General features: G+C 35.0%; 1 protein-coding gene across 1 annotated transcript in view; it reads left to right on the top strand.

The window, feature by feature from the left end:
- The window catches only part of mRpL1 (mitochondrial ribosomal protein L1), a 34,392-nt gene extending 16,818 nt beyond the window's left edge, over positions 1 to 17,574 (top strand). The window contains exons 3-7 of the mRNA XM_069832885.1: positions 1,594 to 1,801; positions 1,888 to 2,055; positions 8,488 to 8,602; positions 13,059 to 13,177; positions 17,209 to 17,574. Of these exons, the coding sequence (XP_069688986.1) occupies positions 1,594 to 1,801; positions 1,888 to 2,055; positions 8,488 to 8,602; positions 13,059 to 13,177; positions 17,209 to 17,463 (865 nt within the window). The 3' untranslated portion in view covers positions 17,464 to 17,574. The remainder of the gene's footprint in view (positions 1 to 1,593; positions 1,802 to 1,887; positions 2,056 to 8,487; positions 8,603 to 13,058; positions 13,178 to 17,208) is intronic.
- Positions 17,575 to 18,609: the final 1,035 nt, after the last annotated feature.

Genomic DNA, 18,609 nt, shown 5'->3' with positions numbered 1-18,609 from the left:
CATGACAGGAGACTACATTTGAAGTGTGTTATGTCAAGAGTAACCTAAATAAATTTAGTGTAAAACTGTAACTATGCATGTTGGAGTAGTGATAAGCTCCGTCTCCTTTTGCGAGCATGATAACCATGGGCACTTATATAAGGTTACAAGTATTGTAGATCTTTTTCAGGGTTTGTAATTCTGGCCACAACAAAATCCGGGCTCAAGAGTACGAATGAGACCGACCTCCATAACTTATGACCATATCTGGAGGCCAAGGCCAGTATTGCAAATGCACAGAGAATTGAAAAAAAACATTAATCATTACATTGGAAACCCAACCTCTCGATATACATTCTGTTGGATTACAATGTAACAAGATATTCACACTCATACCGTTACAACATTAGGGTGAAACCTAACCATTTTCCCCCTATTACTTCTTATGCCAGTGGATTATAGTGATTTTCTAGTTGTCAGGTTGAAAATTTTCTTTTGTCAACTTTGTTTCGAATTTCGGTACTGATAAATACTACAACTGGTAGTTACTTTAGCTGTTGAAAGCATCATTTGCCTTTGTAGAAGCTGGCAACGTTTATGAAACGAAAGTTACTAGCAAGTGTTATTTAAAATTGGAACGTAATTAATAATATTAATATTAATAAATAATAACAATAATAATAAATAAACAATACTTCCTTACTGGCTTTTAAGGAACCTGGAGGTTCATTGCCGTCCTCACATAAGCCCGCCATTGGTCCCTATCCTGAGCAAGATTAATCCATTCTCTTGCATCATATCAAACCTCTCTCAAATCCATTTTAATATTATCCTCCCATCTACGTCTCGGTCTCCCTAAAGGTCTTTTTCCCTTCGGCCTCCCAACTAACACTCTATATGCATTTCTGGATTCGCCCATACGTGCTACATGCCCTGCCCATCTCAAACGTCTGGATTTAATATTTCTAATTATGTCAGGTGAAGAATACAATGCGTCCTGTTCTGTGTTGTGTAACTTTCTCCATTCTTATAAATAAACAATATGCATTTTAAAATGGTATTTGGTTTTTGGAATTCATACTAATCAATTCATGTGGTTAAACAAAATAAACTTTTAGGTTAGGCCTCATGAATCATAAACTGTACAGTCAAACCAATGAATTCCAAGTTGTCAGACAAAATACATTTTAATATTATATCAATCAATCATAAATTAATTAATTACTTTTTATTATTAGATCTATTGTTATTGTTGTTTCAGTACATAGCACTGTGATTTTACCTGCTTTGGTGATATCTTGCAACAGTTGGCAACATTAAAAAGACGGCCATATTATTTTTTTAGGAACTAATCTAATGTGAACCCCACTGTACTGTGAGGAAGGTGAATACGGAAAGTTATTAATGTAACATAGTGCGTAAGTTTTAATCTAGCAAAGTGCTGTGAGTTTGGGATGCAAGCAGTGGTAGCAAAGTGCTACTGGTTATCTAACAGAAACACTGGGAACATTTGCTAGGACTCATGGTATAATTCATATATTTTTTTAAGGACACATTTTATATTGCTAATATTTATTGAATCTTACCTTCTGTTCATATTTTAATTTCTTGAAGAGCTCCAGTTATTGTAAAACGAATTGATGACAGCATGAAGCCAGACCCAGTTGATAATGTGTGGTTCTCCAAATATTACAAATGGCCAATCTACAGTTTTGAATCTGCTGTCCAGTGCCATCGTGAAACACATCATCCAACAGTATACAACAATCCAGATTCAGAGCTCTTTGTTAATTTAGAACTGGATATGCGTGCTGCAAAAACGGTAATATTTTATTTATCACATTAATATAAAACATTAACGAAAACAAGATGGAAAGTAAGATTGTAAGATTTTATACTTTCTTGTAGAACCGGTATTTGGACAGCTTCACTAGAATAGTTTCTGTGCCTCATCCCTTCAACAAAGAAAACGCAAGATCTGTTTTAGTAATCTGTAAATCACCAGAACTGCAAAGAAGTGCCCTGGAAGCTGGAGCTACAGTGGCAGGAGATGTTGAACTCATCAAAAATATTCAGGTAATTATGAGACAAGAATTCAATGCATCACAAAACAATAACGTAATTTGCAAGTGTTTTTTCCCCTTCAAAATGTTCTAGAGCTCCTTCAGTGGAGCAGTGAAACACAGAGTGAGACAAGTGGCCAACAGGCTTGGAGCTCACATATTCAGTTTCTTTCAGCCCCGAACCCTTTGCAAGGACGCGTTTTGCGTACCTTACGAAGTTTCTCTTACCATTTCCCTCTCTTTCATATATTATATATGTATATAAAATTGTACACAAACTATCATTTGGAATGCTGAAAACTTGACGTCAGTATATAGACAGAAATAAATTCGTGGGCTTCCTGTACTAGATTCCTAGAAAGCAGTCTGTCATTAGAAGAGAAAAGATATGTATGGTATTTCAGCACTTCTCATTTTGTGAAGTATCAATGTAATATCTGTTATAAAATAGTCTTATAGATCAAAAACAGACATAAAATTGTCCAGGTACCATAAAGAAAGATATTGTATAAATTTAGGTCAATTTTTCAGTTCTACCCTTGATCATATACAACAGATTAATCAGCCTAATTCACTTTCAAGACAACTCAAAACAATTTCTGTATGCTACCATCTAGCAACTACAAGAGAAGTCACGTTATAACCCTGATGGAATTTCATGGAATAATAGCACAGTCTAGTATATACAGTCACGAAGCTTGAGTTGTGAGGGTACTGGGAACAATAGACTGTGCCAGTACTATTTCGCATTGTCTGTGATGAGGCGATAGTAGTGATCCTAGTGGTTAGCAACTATCTATGGATGCATTTTTCCTATGTATTGAAATTCGTGACTGTATATACTAGACCAGTGATGTCAAAGCAAGGGCATTTTTCTGACCTTGACGTCATGCGCAGGCAGCAAGCGCTAAGTATGGAAAGAGGAAGGGTTGTGTATATGAATAAGCAACCTGTTGGATTAAGAAAACAGTGGTGCACAAACTTCAACGGAACGTGAAATTTTATGTCATTATTTTTATATAGCTTCTTTCTGTTTAGTATCATCTATATTGTCTGTAAAACAAAAGTACTAACACTGATTTCTTAATATTGCACTTGTGTTTTAAATCTTAATAACATAATAGAGAGTTAAGAGGAATATTCACTTAAATTCCATAGTAGTATAATGTTATACTGTATTAAGTGGATGAAACACATCATTCATAAAGAAAGTGATATTCCAAAGAAAGATATTGAGTATGACATGATAAGTTGGAATTTATATTGATGATATCTTTAGCCTTACAAAAGTAATCAATAAACTAATCAAAACAATATTATAGTACAAAGCAAAGTTACCTAGGTACTGTATCTGTTTTAAATGTAACTAATATTACATAACAAAACTCTTATCGCATTATGCTTTTAGAGTGATATTTGTGAGCAACTTCCTATCATCAGAATATTAAATTATTTTCTCGAAATCAGCTGACATTGTTACAACACATGGGCACGTATCTTTTGCTTATGATGTAACAGTAGTTGCTTTGTTAATTCATTTCCTTACAAACAATTTCTATGCAAATATTTTCAAAATTTTCAATACACTATCTTCAGTAATACGTATATACGGTATATTAGATTTACGAAAACATTCTGTAAGGCTACTAAATAAATAGACCTATACCTGAAAATTTCACTTTTCTATACTTGAGAAAATATTTCTTTTGAATAAAAAAATCAGACTTGTGAAAAATGAGCATTAAAATTAAAACTTACATTCTTATAACGCACTTATACTTCTCAGGCAAATCTAAAAATTAACATGGATACAGTTTTAATAAGTTCTCTTCTCTTTATCTTATATACTAGACTAGACTCTTGAACCAGTGCTGGCCATCCCTGTATATAGCTCGACCAAGCAGCATATACCACCTCTTTCGTCTGTCTCTTTCCTTTCCGCTGTAAAGCGTTCAGGCTCTCCTGGGCTCTAAAGCGCGCGCTTGCTCCTGTGGGCATCAATTGACATCCCTGTACTAGACTGTGGTAATAGCTTGCGACTATACTTCCATCTAGCTGTCATTACCAAAAGTTCATTTTCGACAGTGGAGGTCCTAGCAATCATTCTCTTTTATATGTTGCCATTTTATAACATAGGAATGGCCAATCTGATATATATGTTATCGGGGATTCTACCAACCTGCATCACCAAGCTTGAGGAGAAAGAAAAGTCCCTTGAACTATCAGTGCTACAGGAAGTTGAGAATAAAATTTAAAATGTGAGCTGGAAGTTAGGTGATAAGATAAGAGATAAGTGGAATAGCGTATTGAAGAAAAATCTTGGTTTGTCAGTGCTGAGGCATGTGAAACTAGTCGTGGGTAGGAAAAGTTATTATCTCCCTGTTGAAATTGAAATGAAAAATGTTAAGTAAGTTTAGTTATGCCTCTCTAAACTGTGTTTATGTAAAGCGTTCCTTTTCCACATACAAACGATATTGACAGAAAAATTACAAAGCTTGATGGTAAACAATTTGAAAAAGATTATTATTAATTATTGCAAAACAAATTATGAATGGAAGTGTTATAATTTTTTTTTTTATTGCTTAACTTTTTTTTTTTTTTCCGTTGTTGTTAACTCTATAGCATCTATTAGTGGTTTATGGTTGTGCTAACTGAAGGAGTTACTTATCAACAATGTGACCCTGAAACTCATATTCAGGTTACTGCCCAGTGACGGTTCTGATATATTGTATTTTATATTTTTTGAGGATTGGCTAATTAATATTAACCCAGCACACTCACAATCACACTCACATTTATACAAATTTCCAGACTCTAGTCACACAGGCAATTTTTCTTGCTTAACTTTTATTTAATAGAAAAAACTGTGGAGATCTGTGTTATTATTTTAAGCGCCTATTTTATTATTTTACGAGCTTATTTTAGGTCTGTAAACATACATTTTTAGTACTAAAATCCCAGAGCTATCTGTAACATAAAAATCCAATGAAAAATGATTAAACTCTGTAGGTAAAGCGACACTATAGGCTGGTTTCAAACCTATGTAAAAATGTGATTTTTCTTCTTGTCATAACATCCAGAATGGCTATTAAGTCAACTCAACCTCCAATAAAATTGTGGTGCTAATAATGCCACATTCTTCTAATGCCAGAGTCATGAAAGTCTGGGAGTTCACCTTTCTGCACTCTTTGCCTTTCAGTGTCACATACACAGATATTATGCAATGATCCTTTGAAATATTATCGTTCATTTATTCTTGAGCATACTGTAACGTAATTTGTTTGTGCACATTATGCTTAGATATTCCTATGCAAGCGATTACCCCAAAAAAGGACTGACTTGAGAATTCTGAGGGTTTTTCATGAGCTACTCTGCTGTTAGAAAACATATGCAGAATATGGTACTTTTTGATAAAAGTCACAGGTTTTGTGAGCTACAGAAAGAGATTGTCTGGTATTTAATTTACGAATGTGATTAATCCTTATAATACTAATGAGAATTGAAAATGAAGAAAAATTGTAACTTATGTTTTATTTAATGACGCTCACAAGTGCCGAGGTTATATCAGCGTTGCTGGTACCCCAGAATTTCGTTCTGCAGGAGTTCTTTTACATGCTAGTAAATCTACTGACATGAGCCTGTCGCATTTAAGCACACTTAAATGCCATCGACCTGGGCCGGGATCAACTCGCAACCTCGGGCACAGAAGACCAGCACTCTACCGACTGCGCCACCCATCCTGCCTAAAAATGAAGAATCTGTGATTGAAAACTAACTTATTAATATTTCGGAGCCATCAGTGTGACTGAGTTGATTAAGGCGCTTGCCTGCTGTTCTGAAATTGCGCCCAGGTGCGGGTTCAATCCCTGCTTTGGCTAATTACCTGGTTGGGTTTTTTTTCGAGGTTTTCCCAAATGGTAAGGTGAATGGCAGGTAATCTATACCGAATCCTCGGCCTCATATCTCCAAATACCATCTCACTATCACCATTTCATTGATGCTAAATAACCTAGTAGTCGATACAGCATCGTTAAATAACCAACTAAGAAAAAATATTTCGGAATTATAATTCAGGACACAGTATATGACAAAGCAAGACTGTAAGTCTCTGAAACTGGTTGGTTATTACTTCAGTGTTGTTTAATTTACTCCATACTTTTGATGGTGAAGTAGGGAGTAAATGGGCGCATTGGGACCGAATTGTTCAGAATAACCGAATTTGCTTCAGTGTTTTATGATCATATTACAAATTTTTGGACTAGTCGAGAGTAGTCAGAAAAAAATTTTTTTTAAGTTTAGAAACCCATGTCCAGAAGTGCCTTGGGTGCAGATTAAAGTCCAAAATAATTGTCACTAAAATACCTAAAAGACAGGCAAATTATCTTGCATGCTTGCACATTGGAATGTCTATCACAGAGGGAAACTTCACTACGAGATCAATAATATCTACTGTAATATCCACAGAATTTTATTGGTAACAAATTGGTGTTTGTTGACGTATTCTGTAGTCAGTAAAGTCTCAAGCATATTGGAATAATTATTACTGTTCTGTTAGTAAAGTTTCCCTGTGCCAGACGTACCAACATGTATGTACACACGAGAGTTTGCCTGTCTTCTTGGCAATATAATAGCAACTATTGTGGTTTGTAATTCGTAACCAACATTTCTGGGCATAAGTTCTTTTTCTCAAATTACTTCATTACTTATAACATTCCCGATGGGGTCATGGATTTTTCCATTGATCTAATCCTTCCAGCCGCACTATGGTCCTGGGGTCTACTCAGTCTCTAACAGAAATGAGCACCAGGGACATTTCCTTGGGGATAATGGTGGCTGGCACGTAGGAGTGACATCTCTATTGCCATTAAATGCTGATTGTCTGTGAAGGTAGGAGCCTTAACCTCTTCCCACCCTCCGGACCAATTTAGCCTGTCATTGGGTTGACTTTACTTTTACTTCTACCAAACTTATAAGTTTGTAACATGGCCAGTGAAACATTTTTTATATATTTAATTACGTCATACTAATCAGTAGTTAAAATATTTTTATACATTAAAGTAATGAAATTAATAACTTTCTGGATTTTCTTCTGTCGCGAAAGAACATTATTCCACCAACTTGATGAAGAAGTTTTCAGTATATTATTTCATTGTATTATATATGAAGAGTTCGCGGGAAAAACGATGAATGTTACAGTTTTGTTAAGGTTGATGTCATTATCTAATTCAATGGATCACTGCACAATTTAATGTTGTTCTTATGAAAAATGGTAAAAAGGAGAATTATCACCACGAATACAGTAATCCTTTCCTTTATTTTCTATAGAAACAGCACTACATCTTCCAGTTATAGACTCAATTAGATCATTATGTTTCTTTCATATGAAAGAATTTCTACCAATTAGTCTAAAAAAGAATCTTATTCAGACGCTTGTAATGCCCCATTGTGATTATTGCGATTCCTTGCTAACTAATATAAGTTCACTCTTAGCTGAGAGACTACAACGTGTTCATAATGTGTGCATACGATTCATCTGCAATACTCGTAAATTTGATCATATAACACCTTCCCTCCAGTTACTTTCATGGGCGCATCTGAAGGAACGAAGAACACTACATTCACTGTCTCTTCTCTTTAGAATCATGCATACTTCTACTCTGAATTATCTGTTATCGCGCTTTCAATTTCTTACAACTCTTCGAAACCAACATCAAGCACTTCTTTCTATCCCTCATCATAGAACGTCTTTATACTCATCTTGCTATACTGTAGAAATACCTCGCCTCTGGAATTCATTACCTAATGATGTCAGGGACTGCCGGACTTTATCACAATTCAAAATTAAATTGGAAAATTTTGTCTTAGTTAATGTTTTTTAGGTATTGCTAGAAGTATTGATTTGTGTTTTTTTTTTCTTTTTCTTTTTCTTTTTCTTTTTTAATCTAGATTAAAATTGCACGTTTCTTATTTATGCTAGTTAATTAGTTAGGATAGAATTAATTATGATACTTAATCACTCATTTAAAGTTTGTGTGACTGCAACCTGTGTATATTTTTGTGTGGCTTTACTTTGTTTATAGTGTTTTTTTTTCTCTCTCTCTCTCTCTCTCTCTCTCTCTCTCTCTCTTTATTTCTTGTGTAGCTTTACTTTGTATATAGTGTTTTTTTCTGTTTATTTCTATTATTGTATTTGTATTCCTGGTGTTGTGGAAGAGAAGGCCTGATGGCCTTAACTACACCAGAATAAATAAATAAATAAATATGTAATCCTTAACAGAAATGTGACATTCATCGTTTTTCCCGCGAACTCTTCATATGGTTTCCTAAAATATATAACATAGGAGAAAAGACTTCCAATAAACATTTATGAAAAGTACATGGCTGCAAAAAAAAATGACAGATTGAGTTGGAACTGTTACATTCCCTGCTGTGACTTTTTTTTCAGAATGGTGAACTGAATCTTCAAGATTTCCACTTCGTTATTGCACATCCAGATATATTGCCTGAATTAGTGTCATTACGTGGAATAATGAAGAGGAAATTCCCAAGTCAGAAATCAGGTATGAAATTGAAAACATATATAGACATAATTAAATAATGCAGCAGTAAGCTTCTTCTTATACTTCTGATGTAGGAGTTCCTCTTGTTTGCTTTCCATATCAAGCTTCTTCCTCTGAAGCTGTGCATCCACTTTCTAGCCATCTTTTAGGAGGCCTTCGTCTTCTTCTCTTCCCATTTAAGGGTCTGTGATTCTTTAGATCTATGTAGATGCTATATTATAGCAATACATCAGTAGTTTTTGAATATGGTGTTTGTATGTGGTCGAAGTCCTGCATAAACATGGAATTACAGTTTTTCTCCTTTCTTATTTCTAGTTCTAATTATGTGATATATTTAATACAAGACTTAGACTCTGAACATATCGTCATCACCATCATAATCATCATCATGAACAGCAGCAATGATGGGACTGCATTCATTCAGGACTCAACTAGATAACTAGATACATTGCTTCATCAGTATCAGGAAGAAAATTTTTGATTCTGATATTGACAGAAATATTATTACATTATCTACATTTCATTTCTATGTGAGAAAAATATATGAAATAGAGGCACAAAATGTAATCTTATTCGTAGCACCAACTTTATGGTAAAGGAAATAAGAAAGAAGAAATAAAAACAATAGTTGCTATTTCAACAAGTTCCTTCGCTTTATTTCTTTAAATATGAGAACGTTAGTTTGTAGTATTGACATTAAAAATCACAATACCTTTTAATTTTGGCTACTTGTAGATCTGCAAAGACCTCGCCCATCACTCCCAGTGTGTGGATAACACTGCAAGTGAGACGGACATTATGTAATGCACCGAGTTTCAACAATTCTTTCCAACAATATTTAAAAACAATGAGTTGATTCCAATACAAAAAAGAAACTGAAAAAAAAAAATTGCATAATACAGATTATACCAAATGCATGGAAAACTTTTCAGTGTTAATGAAATTCTTGACTGTGAAGATTTAATCTGTATTAAAAAGTCATTCTAGCTAAATCAGATTTACTTTGTATTGTAACACTTATTGCTATATATGTCAGATAAACTTTTGAAATGCATACATTGTAATGCACGGTGCACTCTTAGTTGAACTGGTAGAGCGTGAACTTTCAACACTGGTAATCCATGGTCGAATTTCAGCGAATCCAGTTGGAATTTGTTGTGGAACTATATGGTGCTCTGTAGTAAGTTTCATGTATAACTCCCATTTCCCCTACCAGAATTCCAACATTGCTCCATTAATGATTATCAGGTATGTTGATTGTCTCCCATGGTGCATCAACTGTAACTCTACAACTGCTAGATGGGGACGATTCAGTTAATCTTGGAATGTAGGGTTTCATGGCCGGTGTCATTGGGATCAGTGTTATCTGGACAATTGTTACCATATGTTTTGTTTACTACTCTGGTAGACATTATCAGTGGTGTGGCACATCAGAGCACAAGGATATCTTTACAGTGCCGAGAACGACTGGAGCTGTGAGTAGTTGCATGACAGTATTTAAGGTCTGGATGGATCATGGCTTGCTGTAGTTGCTGCAGTCCGCATCGGTGATCAAAGTGTCCTGATTGGCTACTGTCGTGCTTAGCTGTTGGATGAATGGTTTGATGCATATATTTCTCAGGGCTGGGTAGAGCCGAGACAAGATGTTATGGCACCAATCTGCGCGACGTTTTAAAATGCCGGCCAACAGGGTAGAGGAGTGGGGGTTGTTTGGGTTGCGGTTCTCAAGCTGATAGCGGCAGGCATATCCGTTTCATCTCTTTCTAAAAACATTCGTCTTACCTTAGTATCACCACTTTCCTACTCAGAGTCCGAAGGTACCTAATGGAATTACGCCCCCTATTCCATCTTTATATTCTTATTCTTCGTCCGAATCAGACGACTGGTCTGTGCTGGAATCAGATGTCCCTAAGTTTATGGAAATGTTCTCCAAAATACTGTCCATCACGTGCACTTTCAATGTAATTGTTCTCTACTTTCTTCACATAATCATACACTGATATCCATTTTCGGAAGAAGCGATTGCAGAGTCGGCCTCTGCTTATGTATAGCGTAGAAATTATAGATGAGTCTTCTTAGGACTTCCTCATCAAACTGTCTACAGCTGCAACAATCTTCTTCTTCGGCTGTGTTTTTTCCGGACTGGAGAAAGAATCTGCTGTTCCTGCCTCAATATTTTTCCCTTCTTTCCTGATTCTTGCCAAGGTTCACTTTGAAATACCAATGGCAGCCAGTACTCTTGCACACACGCTTTTCAATGGAATTTGTATTCCATTTACAGCCTCTTCTGACATGAATTTCCATACATTGTATGCTATTTCATGTCCTCGACTATGAGCTACTCTATGATTTCACACCTTAGACAATGTCATAATGAGGGAGCTCAGAAGGACAATGTTTTCAGTATTAGCAATAGCAGTAGTAGCAGAATGATCGGAACACTCGGAATGCTAGTAACCAACTAACCCAACACCCCTCCAGTTGAGTGTGAGGGCGAGTCCAAGCAAACGAACTAAAATGCGTCCCTCGCGCTGGTGCCATAACTTCTCGTCCGGGCTCTACCATGCTTGGTTGACTTTAAGGCCCTCTTCCTTTCGATTGAAGCTGTTCTTCAATTGAACTTAAATCGAAAGAAAGAAGGCCTTAAGGGTAGATTCCACTGAAAATCATGAAAATTTTCCAAAAAATTTGATAGACTATTTCACGTCTTTAGAATGTATATTTTCATACCCCGAATGGATTCAGTTAAATTCTTATTACAAATATGTTTAAAAATGTTTTTAAATTAAGGCTGTAAGAGGGCATGGCATTTAAAGAGCTGTCAAAATTATTTTTTCAATTCTATTTTACAAATTTCTGATTACAAATCTAGTAACTTTTTGTTCTAAAGTTGGCTCCCTGAAGTTTCTAGATGAATGTAGCGGAGAATAATTTTGATAGGTATGTGTTACATAAATATTAATTTTACTTTCAAATACATTTTTCCGTAAGTTTATTTTTCTTGATTCAACACAAACATTTTTATGCCAAATATTAATCAATCTGGAAGAAATTTTTACTGCAAGTATTTATGAGATAACTGCAAGTTTTTATGCATTTATTTTGTAAGAATGTTGCTAGTTTATTTTATTAATATTTTTTCATGAATTATAGAAAAAAATGACATACCATATTCAAAATTTCAAAAAAAAAATTTGAAAGTGTATAAATGAGATATTTCATAAATTGAATGCGCAGAAAAGTTTCTCTATACCTTGTGAATGTAACAAAAAAAAAAATGCTTAAAAACTGAGTTCTACTAAAAACTTGGGTTTGAAAATCTTTCTAAAAAAATAGGAAAAAAAAAAATCCAAATCCAAAAAGCATTTGGGGGTTCAGAATTTGGATTTTGTTAGTTCTTTACATAGTAAACATGCTCTCAAAATTTTGTTGAGGAAAATAATTAGGAAAAATAAGTTCCCTTTAAAGACAACCAAACATGGTACTGACCTGAGAAATACATGCATCAAACCATTATCCAACAGCTATACACGACGGTAGTCAATCAGAACACTTCAACCACCGGTGTGGACTGCGGCGACAACAGCAAGCCACAATCCATCCAGACCTTAAATACCGTCATGCAACTAGTGACAGTCCCAGTCATTCTCGGCACTCCAAGGAGATGCTTGTGCTCCCATGTGCCACACTACTGATGAGTCTGCCGGAGTAGTAGACAAAATGTATGGTAACAACAATTCCAACAGACCATGGCCCTTTAACCCTGATAACACCAATCCTGATTCAGTTAATGATGCAATTCTAGTACCTGCAATAAATAGGTGTATGAAATAAGGCTATGTTAAGGTTTATGGATTGTTAATATAGAGCTCACATAATAAAGACTGTAGTTTTAACTATCTGAGTATTTTGCTGAAACAGGTTGTATATTCGTAAGTCTATTTAAATATTTCTGTGAAAAGATTTATTAAATCTACATACTTAGACTTCAACAAATAAAATTTGATAACACAATCTCAAGGGAAAAAATGCAGTTCTCTGCAATCATAATCCACGGTTAATTCCCGATTTACCACGAAAATCGTCTGTAGCTGCATTTAGATTGGCAACAGGCCATGATTGTTTGGCCAAACATCTGCATAGAATTGGAATATATCAGTCCCCTAACTGCCCACTGTGCAACTCAAACCAAGAAATGGATTCGGAACACCTCAAAATCTGTGCTTCAGTGGCTGACCATGATAATATCTTTGAAAAATATTAGAGTGCAAGAGGTCAAATGACTTTATTGTCAAACGCCTGGCATTAGAAAACACAACAACAACATATTTCTTGACAGCAAAGTTCCTTAAAATTGAGAATGTTAAAACGAGATTTTACTGTAAACAATGAAAATAGTAATAAGAACAGCAGATTAGATGTAACATTGTACTCAAACATGTGTTTCTACCCGTAGGTACTCTGGGGCTTGATATACAGGGCATGGTCTCAAAATTTTGCACTGGAATTGAATACACTGCGAAAGTGAGTCAATATGTTCAGGACTTCGGGTGGATTTTCACTCCAGTTGGTAAGGTAAGTGTTACACTAAGGTTAATTTTATTTTCAGACATTGATTTCAGGTTTTGTATAGTGATACAGAATTCTATTAGTGGAAGTCTCGCTTTCAGGTAGTAGCTCCCTGTAAAGAAGGTTTGAATAATTTCAAGGAAAAATTGTTCCAGCTCCGGGTATCGATCCTGGAACCCTTTGCTTAGTGCACGAATGCTCTGCCAACTAAGCTACCCCAGAAACTATACACGACAAAGTTGGGTTCTGGTGCCTTATCAGCCCATTTGAGTTGTGTGGATATAAAGGAAAAATTATGACTGTGTCGTGTGTAGTTCCTGAGGTAGCTCAGTCGGCAGAGCATTCGTGCGCTAAGCGAAGGGTCCTGGGATCGATACCTGGCCCCGGATCAATTTTTCCTTGAAATGATTCAAATGTATTAGTGGAATCGCCGTTTCTTCAAATCCAACTGAAAAAAAAAAGCAAGTAACAAATTCGGATTTACAGATTTCTTCCTTCTTCCAAAATATGTCTTATGTAAAATATCAATATTATCTTTACCATTTGTGCTAATTGTATCAGTAACCCTTGTACTGTGTATTTTTCAAATCTATCAGAATTGTAGATCCCTATAACAAAACCAAGGAAAATGGTCATTACCCATTTCAGATTAATTGTTGGACATGATTGTCTCTCTGAACATCATCTTAGGTTGAAAGTAACCAAGGATGAGAATGCAATTTCAAATAAGGAACATGCAATGATATGCAACTAGCTTGATGATAATGGTGATGATGATGATGATAATAATAATAATAATAATAATAATAATAATAATAATAGAAATAAAATAATAATAATAAAATAATAGAAATAAAATAATAATAATAATAATAATAATAATAATAAAATAGTAGGAATAAAAAGATAAAATAATAATAATAATAATAATTTAATAATAATAATGATGATGATGATAATAATAATAATGATGATAATAATAATAATAACAATAATAACAATCAAATGAATAATAATAATAATCAAATGAATAGTAATCTAGAAGCTTTATATTGGGAAACCAAGTTGAAAATGATTGCGTAGCCTATCAACATCCCAAATGACCACTAGCAACCAACCAATCAGAAATTTTTAGATTTTTTAAAATTCCAAATATTTGCAAGGTTCATTGTTATAACTTCTTTACATCTTTAGTTCTTGATAATGTACATCCAGAAACAGGTTTTGTTTAGTATGGTCCTGTTCAAAAAGTGACGTGTGCAAATACAGCCTGTTTAGTGATGAGTGATTCAGCATGCCTTCTTTTGGCAATAAAATTCATGACTTGCACATTACACGACAGCCAGATAGCTCAGTTGGTAGAACAACTAGTTACAGACTGGATGGTCTGGAGTTCAATTGCAAGTGGAACGGCTCCAAAGGTTCACTCAACTCCTATCAATTTGAGTACCAGGTCTTTCCCAGGGTTAAAAAAGTGGTTGGAGTGTGATGCGGACCACACCACCTCATTCTAGTGCCGAGGTCAAAGAATGCATGTACCTCTATCTCCATGCTGCCATGTGCCTCGAGGCATGTATGGGGGTATCTGTACCTTTATACTTTACACATTTATATTTATTTTAATGGTGCTGATTCTAGGCGTTATCCTATTTGTCTAGCATTCTAGTAGACTTCTGGGAGGTTGATCTCAGTTTTGTCTTCCTCTTTTATGGATAGGCAGTTCAGGAGATGGTTCTTCGTCATTTATATGCTATACATTACATTACAGATGTAACTTATTTGCTTACTTCATAAGTGTTGGAACTGTCAACTGTGGGAAAAACAGCACAACACTTTTTGTACGAATTCTTTATAATATACATATCATAAATTAAGATCATCACTGATAAACGTTATTGAACAAGTTATGAATACTTCACTGAGTTAATATTATAAATTTTGACGATAACTTACCTGATTGACTAGTTTCGACGTGGTTTGCGCAGCGGCGGATTTTCAAGGGAGGCTGTGCCTCCCCTAATATTTTATCAGAACACAATATGGCAGTAATAATTTCAGCTGAATTAAGATCACGGACAAGTTACAGCAAATGACGAACATTTTTGCTGTTATATTAATTCTGTGGTGTTTGGGTAAAGGGAGATAAGTCATAAAAATGAGTTCGGAGATAAACAAATATTAAACTTGGAACCCTTATTACAAATAATTTTCTACACAAATAAAACACATCAACTGCTAATATTCTTTGATTTTTGCACACCCACTTGTATAATTTAACTTGTGTGTTCGTCTGGGGAACAAAATTCCACGTGGACAAAAAAATGACTTATACCCCTTTACCCAAACACCACAGAATTTTACTATTCACTACGACTAAGATGTAAGTTACGTAAAGTCGACCACATTCAGTTGGTGATGTCCGCTCGCTATACTGTAGATAGTAGAAATAATTTGTACTGAAAAATAATAGATAATGCTGTAACCTATGTAGTCGATGTCTAGCAGCCTGCAGTGTCTATGCGAGAGCAGGAGAGAGGAGTCTGCTACATGACGCTACTCCCTGGTAACCATGACAACAGCAGTTCAACCAATAAGATAGCTGGTTAGAAGAGTTTAAACTTGACTAGAACGCGCGAGGGGAGCCGATTTGGAGACGTCCTACCCACTGCTGACAACTGTACTGCTTACAATCACAGCTGATTTCGGCTGTATTGGGAACCTCTCTCTCTTTCTCTCTTCTTGGTTTTAGAAAATTGAGTCATGTGTTGTTAGTTTTCTCTCCCTGCGTAAAAGTTTTCATTTATGTTGTTAGATTGTTTGCAGGTGTTCTTCTTATTTTACTCTTTTGTGTTACGAGATGTATTTACTTATACAGTATTTTAAATATATCGAGAGTTTAGAAACAAATGCAGATTTGTCTCTAGCTTCTTCTAATAGCAGTTATTCAGTATGTTGTGACCTATTTGATCGGTTTGCGAAGAAAGAGGATCGTCAAGTTAATTTGCTGTAAAATTAGACTATGTAATAGTAATGAGCAAGCCCCGAATTCTTAGGTTCGAATCAATTTTTTTGCTATCTTGTTACTCTCGAAATATTGCTTTTCTTGTTCGTTTTATGTAGCAAAGAGTAACATTCTTAAATTCAATATGACCTAAAAAGAACTAATTCTTTACCAAGCCGTTGTAATAATATTAACAGTATGTTGTTTATTTTTATTTTTTCCTATAAAATCATATAAATTCCTAAACATAAGATTTAAAATCATAAAACATAAATTGGAAAACCTAATTTTAATTTCTTAAAATCTATAAATTCTGCACTTGGTAATGAGGTACGTCACAGGCCTTATATTTTTATATTCTCATCATTCACGTCTTGGCCTCCTCAACTTTCAAACCCACCATCCGCTACTGGGTTTGCATCATTCTCTGAAGCCTAGGTTATCAGTAATTATACAAGTGTTGAAAGAGTGTATCGAAGAATGTTAGATTCATTGTTCTAATGTGTATTGCATTGCCACGAAACTAAACTGCTGCAAGGAATGGAAGTCAACTGTGTACTAATCCTTTATCCTTGACGTCCCTTCAGCCTGTGTCATCTGTCCATATTACACAACACAAAAATTCCCATGCTCGATCCATGGGAAATGTGCACACTATTTCCTGCCGAATACTCTATATATATTTACAGATATGATTATTAACTGATTACACAAAATCCACAGAGACTTCTGTGAGAATACTCAATACTCATTGCATCTGTGATATATAAGTATCAGTTAAGAAATTTTCATGATGTTCCCACTTTCGTACTATTTGTAATGTTAAACCTCTATAATGAGGACCACTTTTGTTTATCTTAAATTTTGACTCTTCTTTGCAAAGACCTTTGAACCATTTTTTCTGCTGGTATTTTTATGTGTTCATTTCTGATATGAAATATGCAGAACCTTGTGAATGTTGCTATGTATATAAACCTTGTACTCTGTAAGAAAAAATAGTTCCGTTACAATGTTCATTATGAACTTTTTTTTTCAGCTCGACATGGACGTATCTCATCTCGAAGCCAACTTCACAGCCCTACTCAAAGATGTTAACTCCATGAGACCCAAACGTGAAGGTCCATTTATTACGAAGTGTTGCCTGGTTTCCTTGCCATCTCCAGAGAGACTTAAAATTGACTTTTCTCAGTATATCGATGAAGTTCGCCAAGGCGAGAAAGATGAAAATGAAGATGCTGATAATGAGCAAGTGAAGGACGAAGAACAAAAAACATCTGTAATGACAGGATAAATTTTTGCATATGTTCTGTGATGTAGTACAATTTAAATATGAGCTTGTGAAACATCTCCTGTGTAATATTTATTTGAATAAACAAGGATATTTCACATGCTCCAACCATCAGTCAGTGTGAAATTAATTTAATATCATCGAGCTATGTTGTGTGGCTCGTCTTTTCCTGTGTAATACTTCTTTATTTCATACACTCCAATCACCAATCAGTGTGAAATGACTTCAACTTCCTTGATATCAACCATTTTGTAGTTCCTTTGCAATAACATCTGAATCAGCGAATAGGGATTACAAAGAATGGACACTGAGCGAATTTTCCTATGTTTTGTTTTTTTGTTTTTTTTTTTTTTTTTGTTTTTTTTCCCCCTCCCCATAAATGTACATTTATTTAAGTACCAGGTCGCAAAATGGACCCATGCCTTTTACAAGATATATATGTAATATAATACATGATTCAGTATAAAAATACAATTTACATTCAAACACTTTCACCAAGAGTGAAGTGTTTTACAAGAAATCATTCATTCATTGAACAAGAGAAATTACTAAGCTATTGAGCAGTGGATTTGGGTGTGTTCTTACAGATTTTATAAATTTGTTTCTGACATTTTGAATATAATCACTAAATAACATTATATTTAGTGACTCATATAGTTGACAGTTACTGATATCATAGTCTACTCCCATAATTATTGTCTTACATACTGATCTTTGTATTCCATCCAATCTTTTAACATGACATATATGAGTATTTGACCAAATTTCACAAATATATTATTTTAATGTACCGAAGTACATATGATATTTCCATGCAGATATTCTGCACCATCATACGATGAGAGAGTAATGGAACGGAGAAAAATCCTCTCCGGATATGATATGCATAAAGTACTTCGTGATTTAAGACGGTGCTTATTCCGTCGGATCCCGGCCAACTAGTCACTCATAACGAGCGCACCCCAGCACATGTGTGGACTTCGGTCCTACGTTCATAGACATCTATGACGTAGTGCAGAGGGCGGCCACTAGAGGGAACCCAAGAGTTGGAACTTAAATCTGAGACGATTCTATCCGACGCCGAGGTAGTATCCGGTGTGGCTTAGTGGATAAAGCATCAGCACATAGAGCTGAAAACCCGGGTTCAAA

Source organism: Periplaneta americana, chromosome 8 (genome assembly GCF_040183065.1).
Source record: "Periplaneta americana isolate PAMFEO1 chromosome 8, P.americana_PAMFEO1_priV1, whole genome shotgun sequence".
NCBI lineage: Eukaryota > Metazoa > Arthropoda > Insecta > Blattodea > Blattidae > Periplaneta > Periplaneta americana.
Note: the sequence above shows the minus strand (reverse complement) of the source record. Positions and strands in the feature narration are given on the sequence as shown.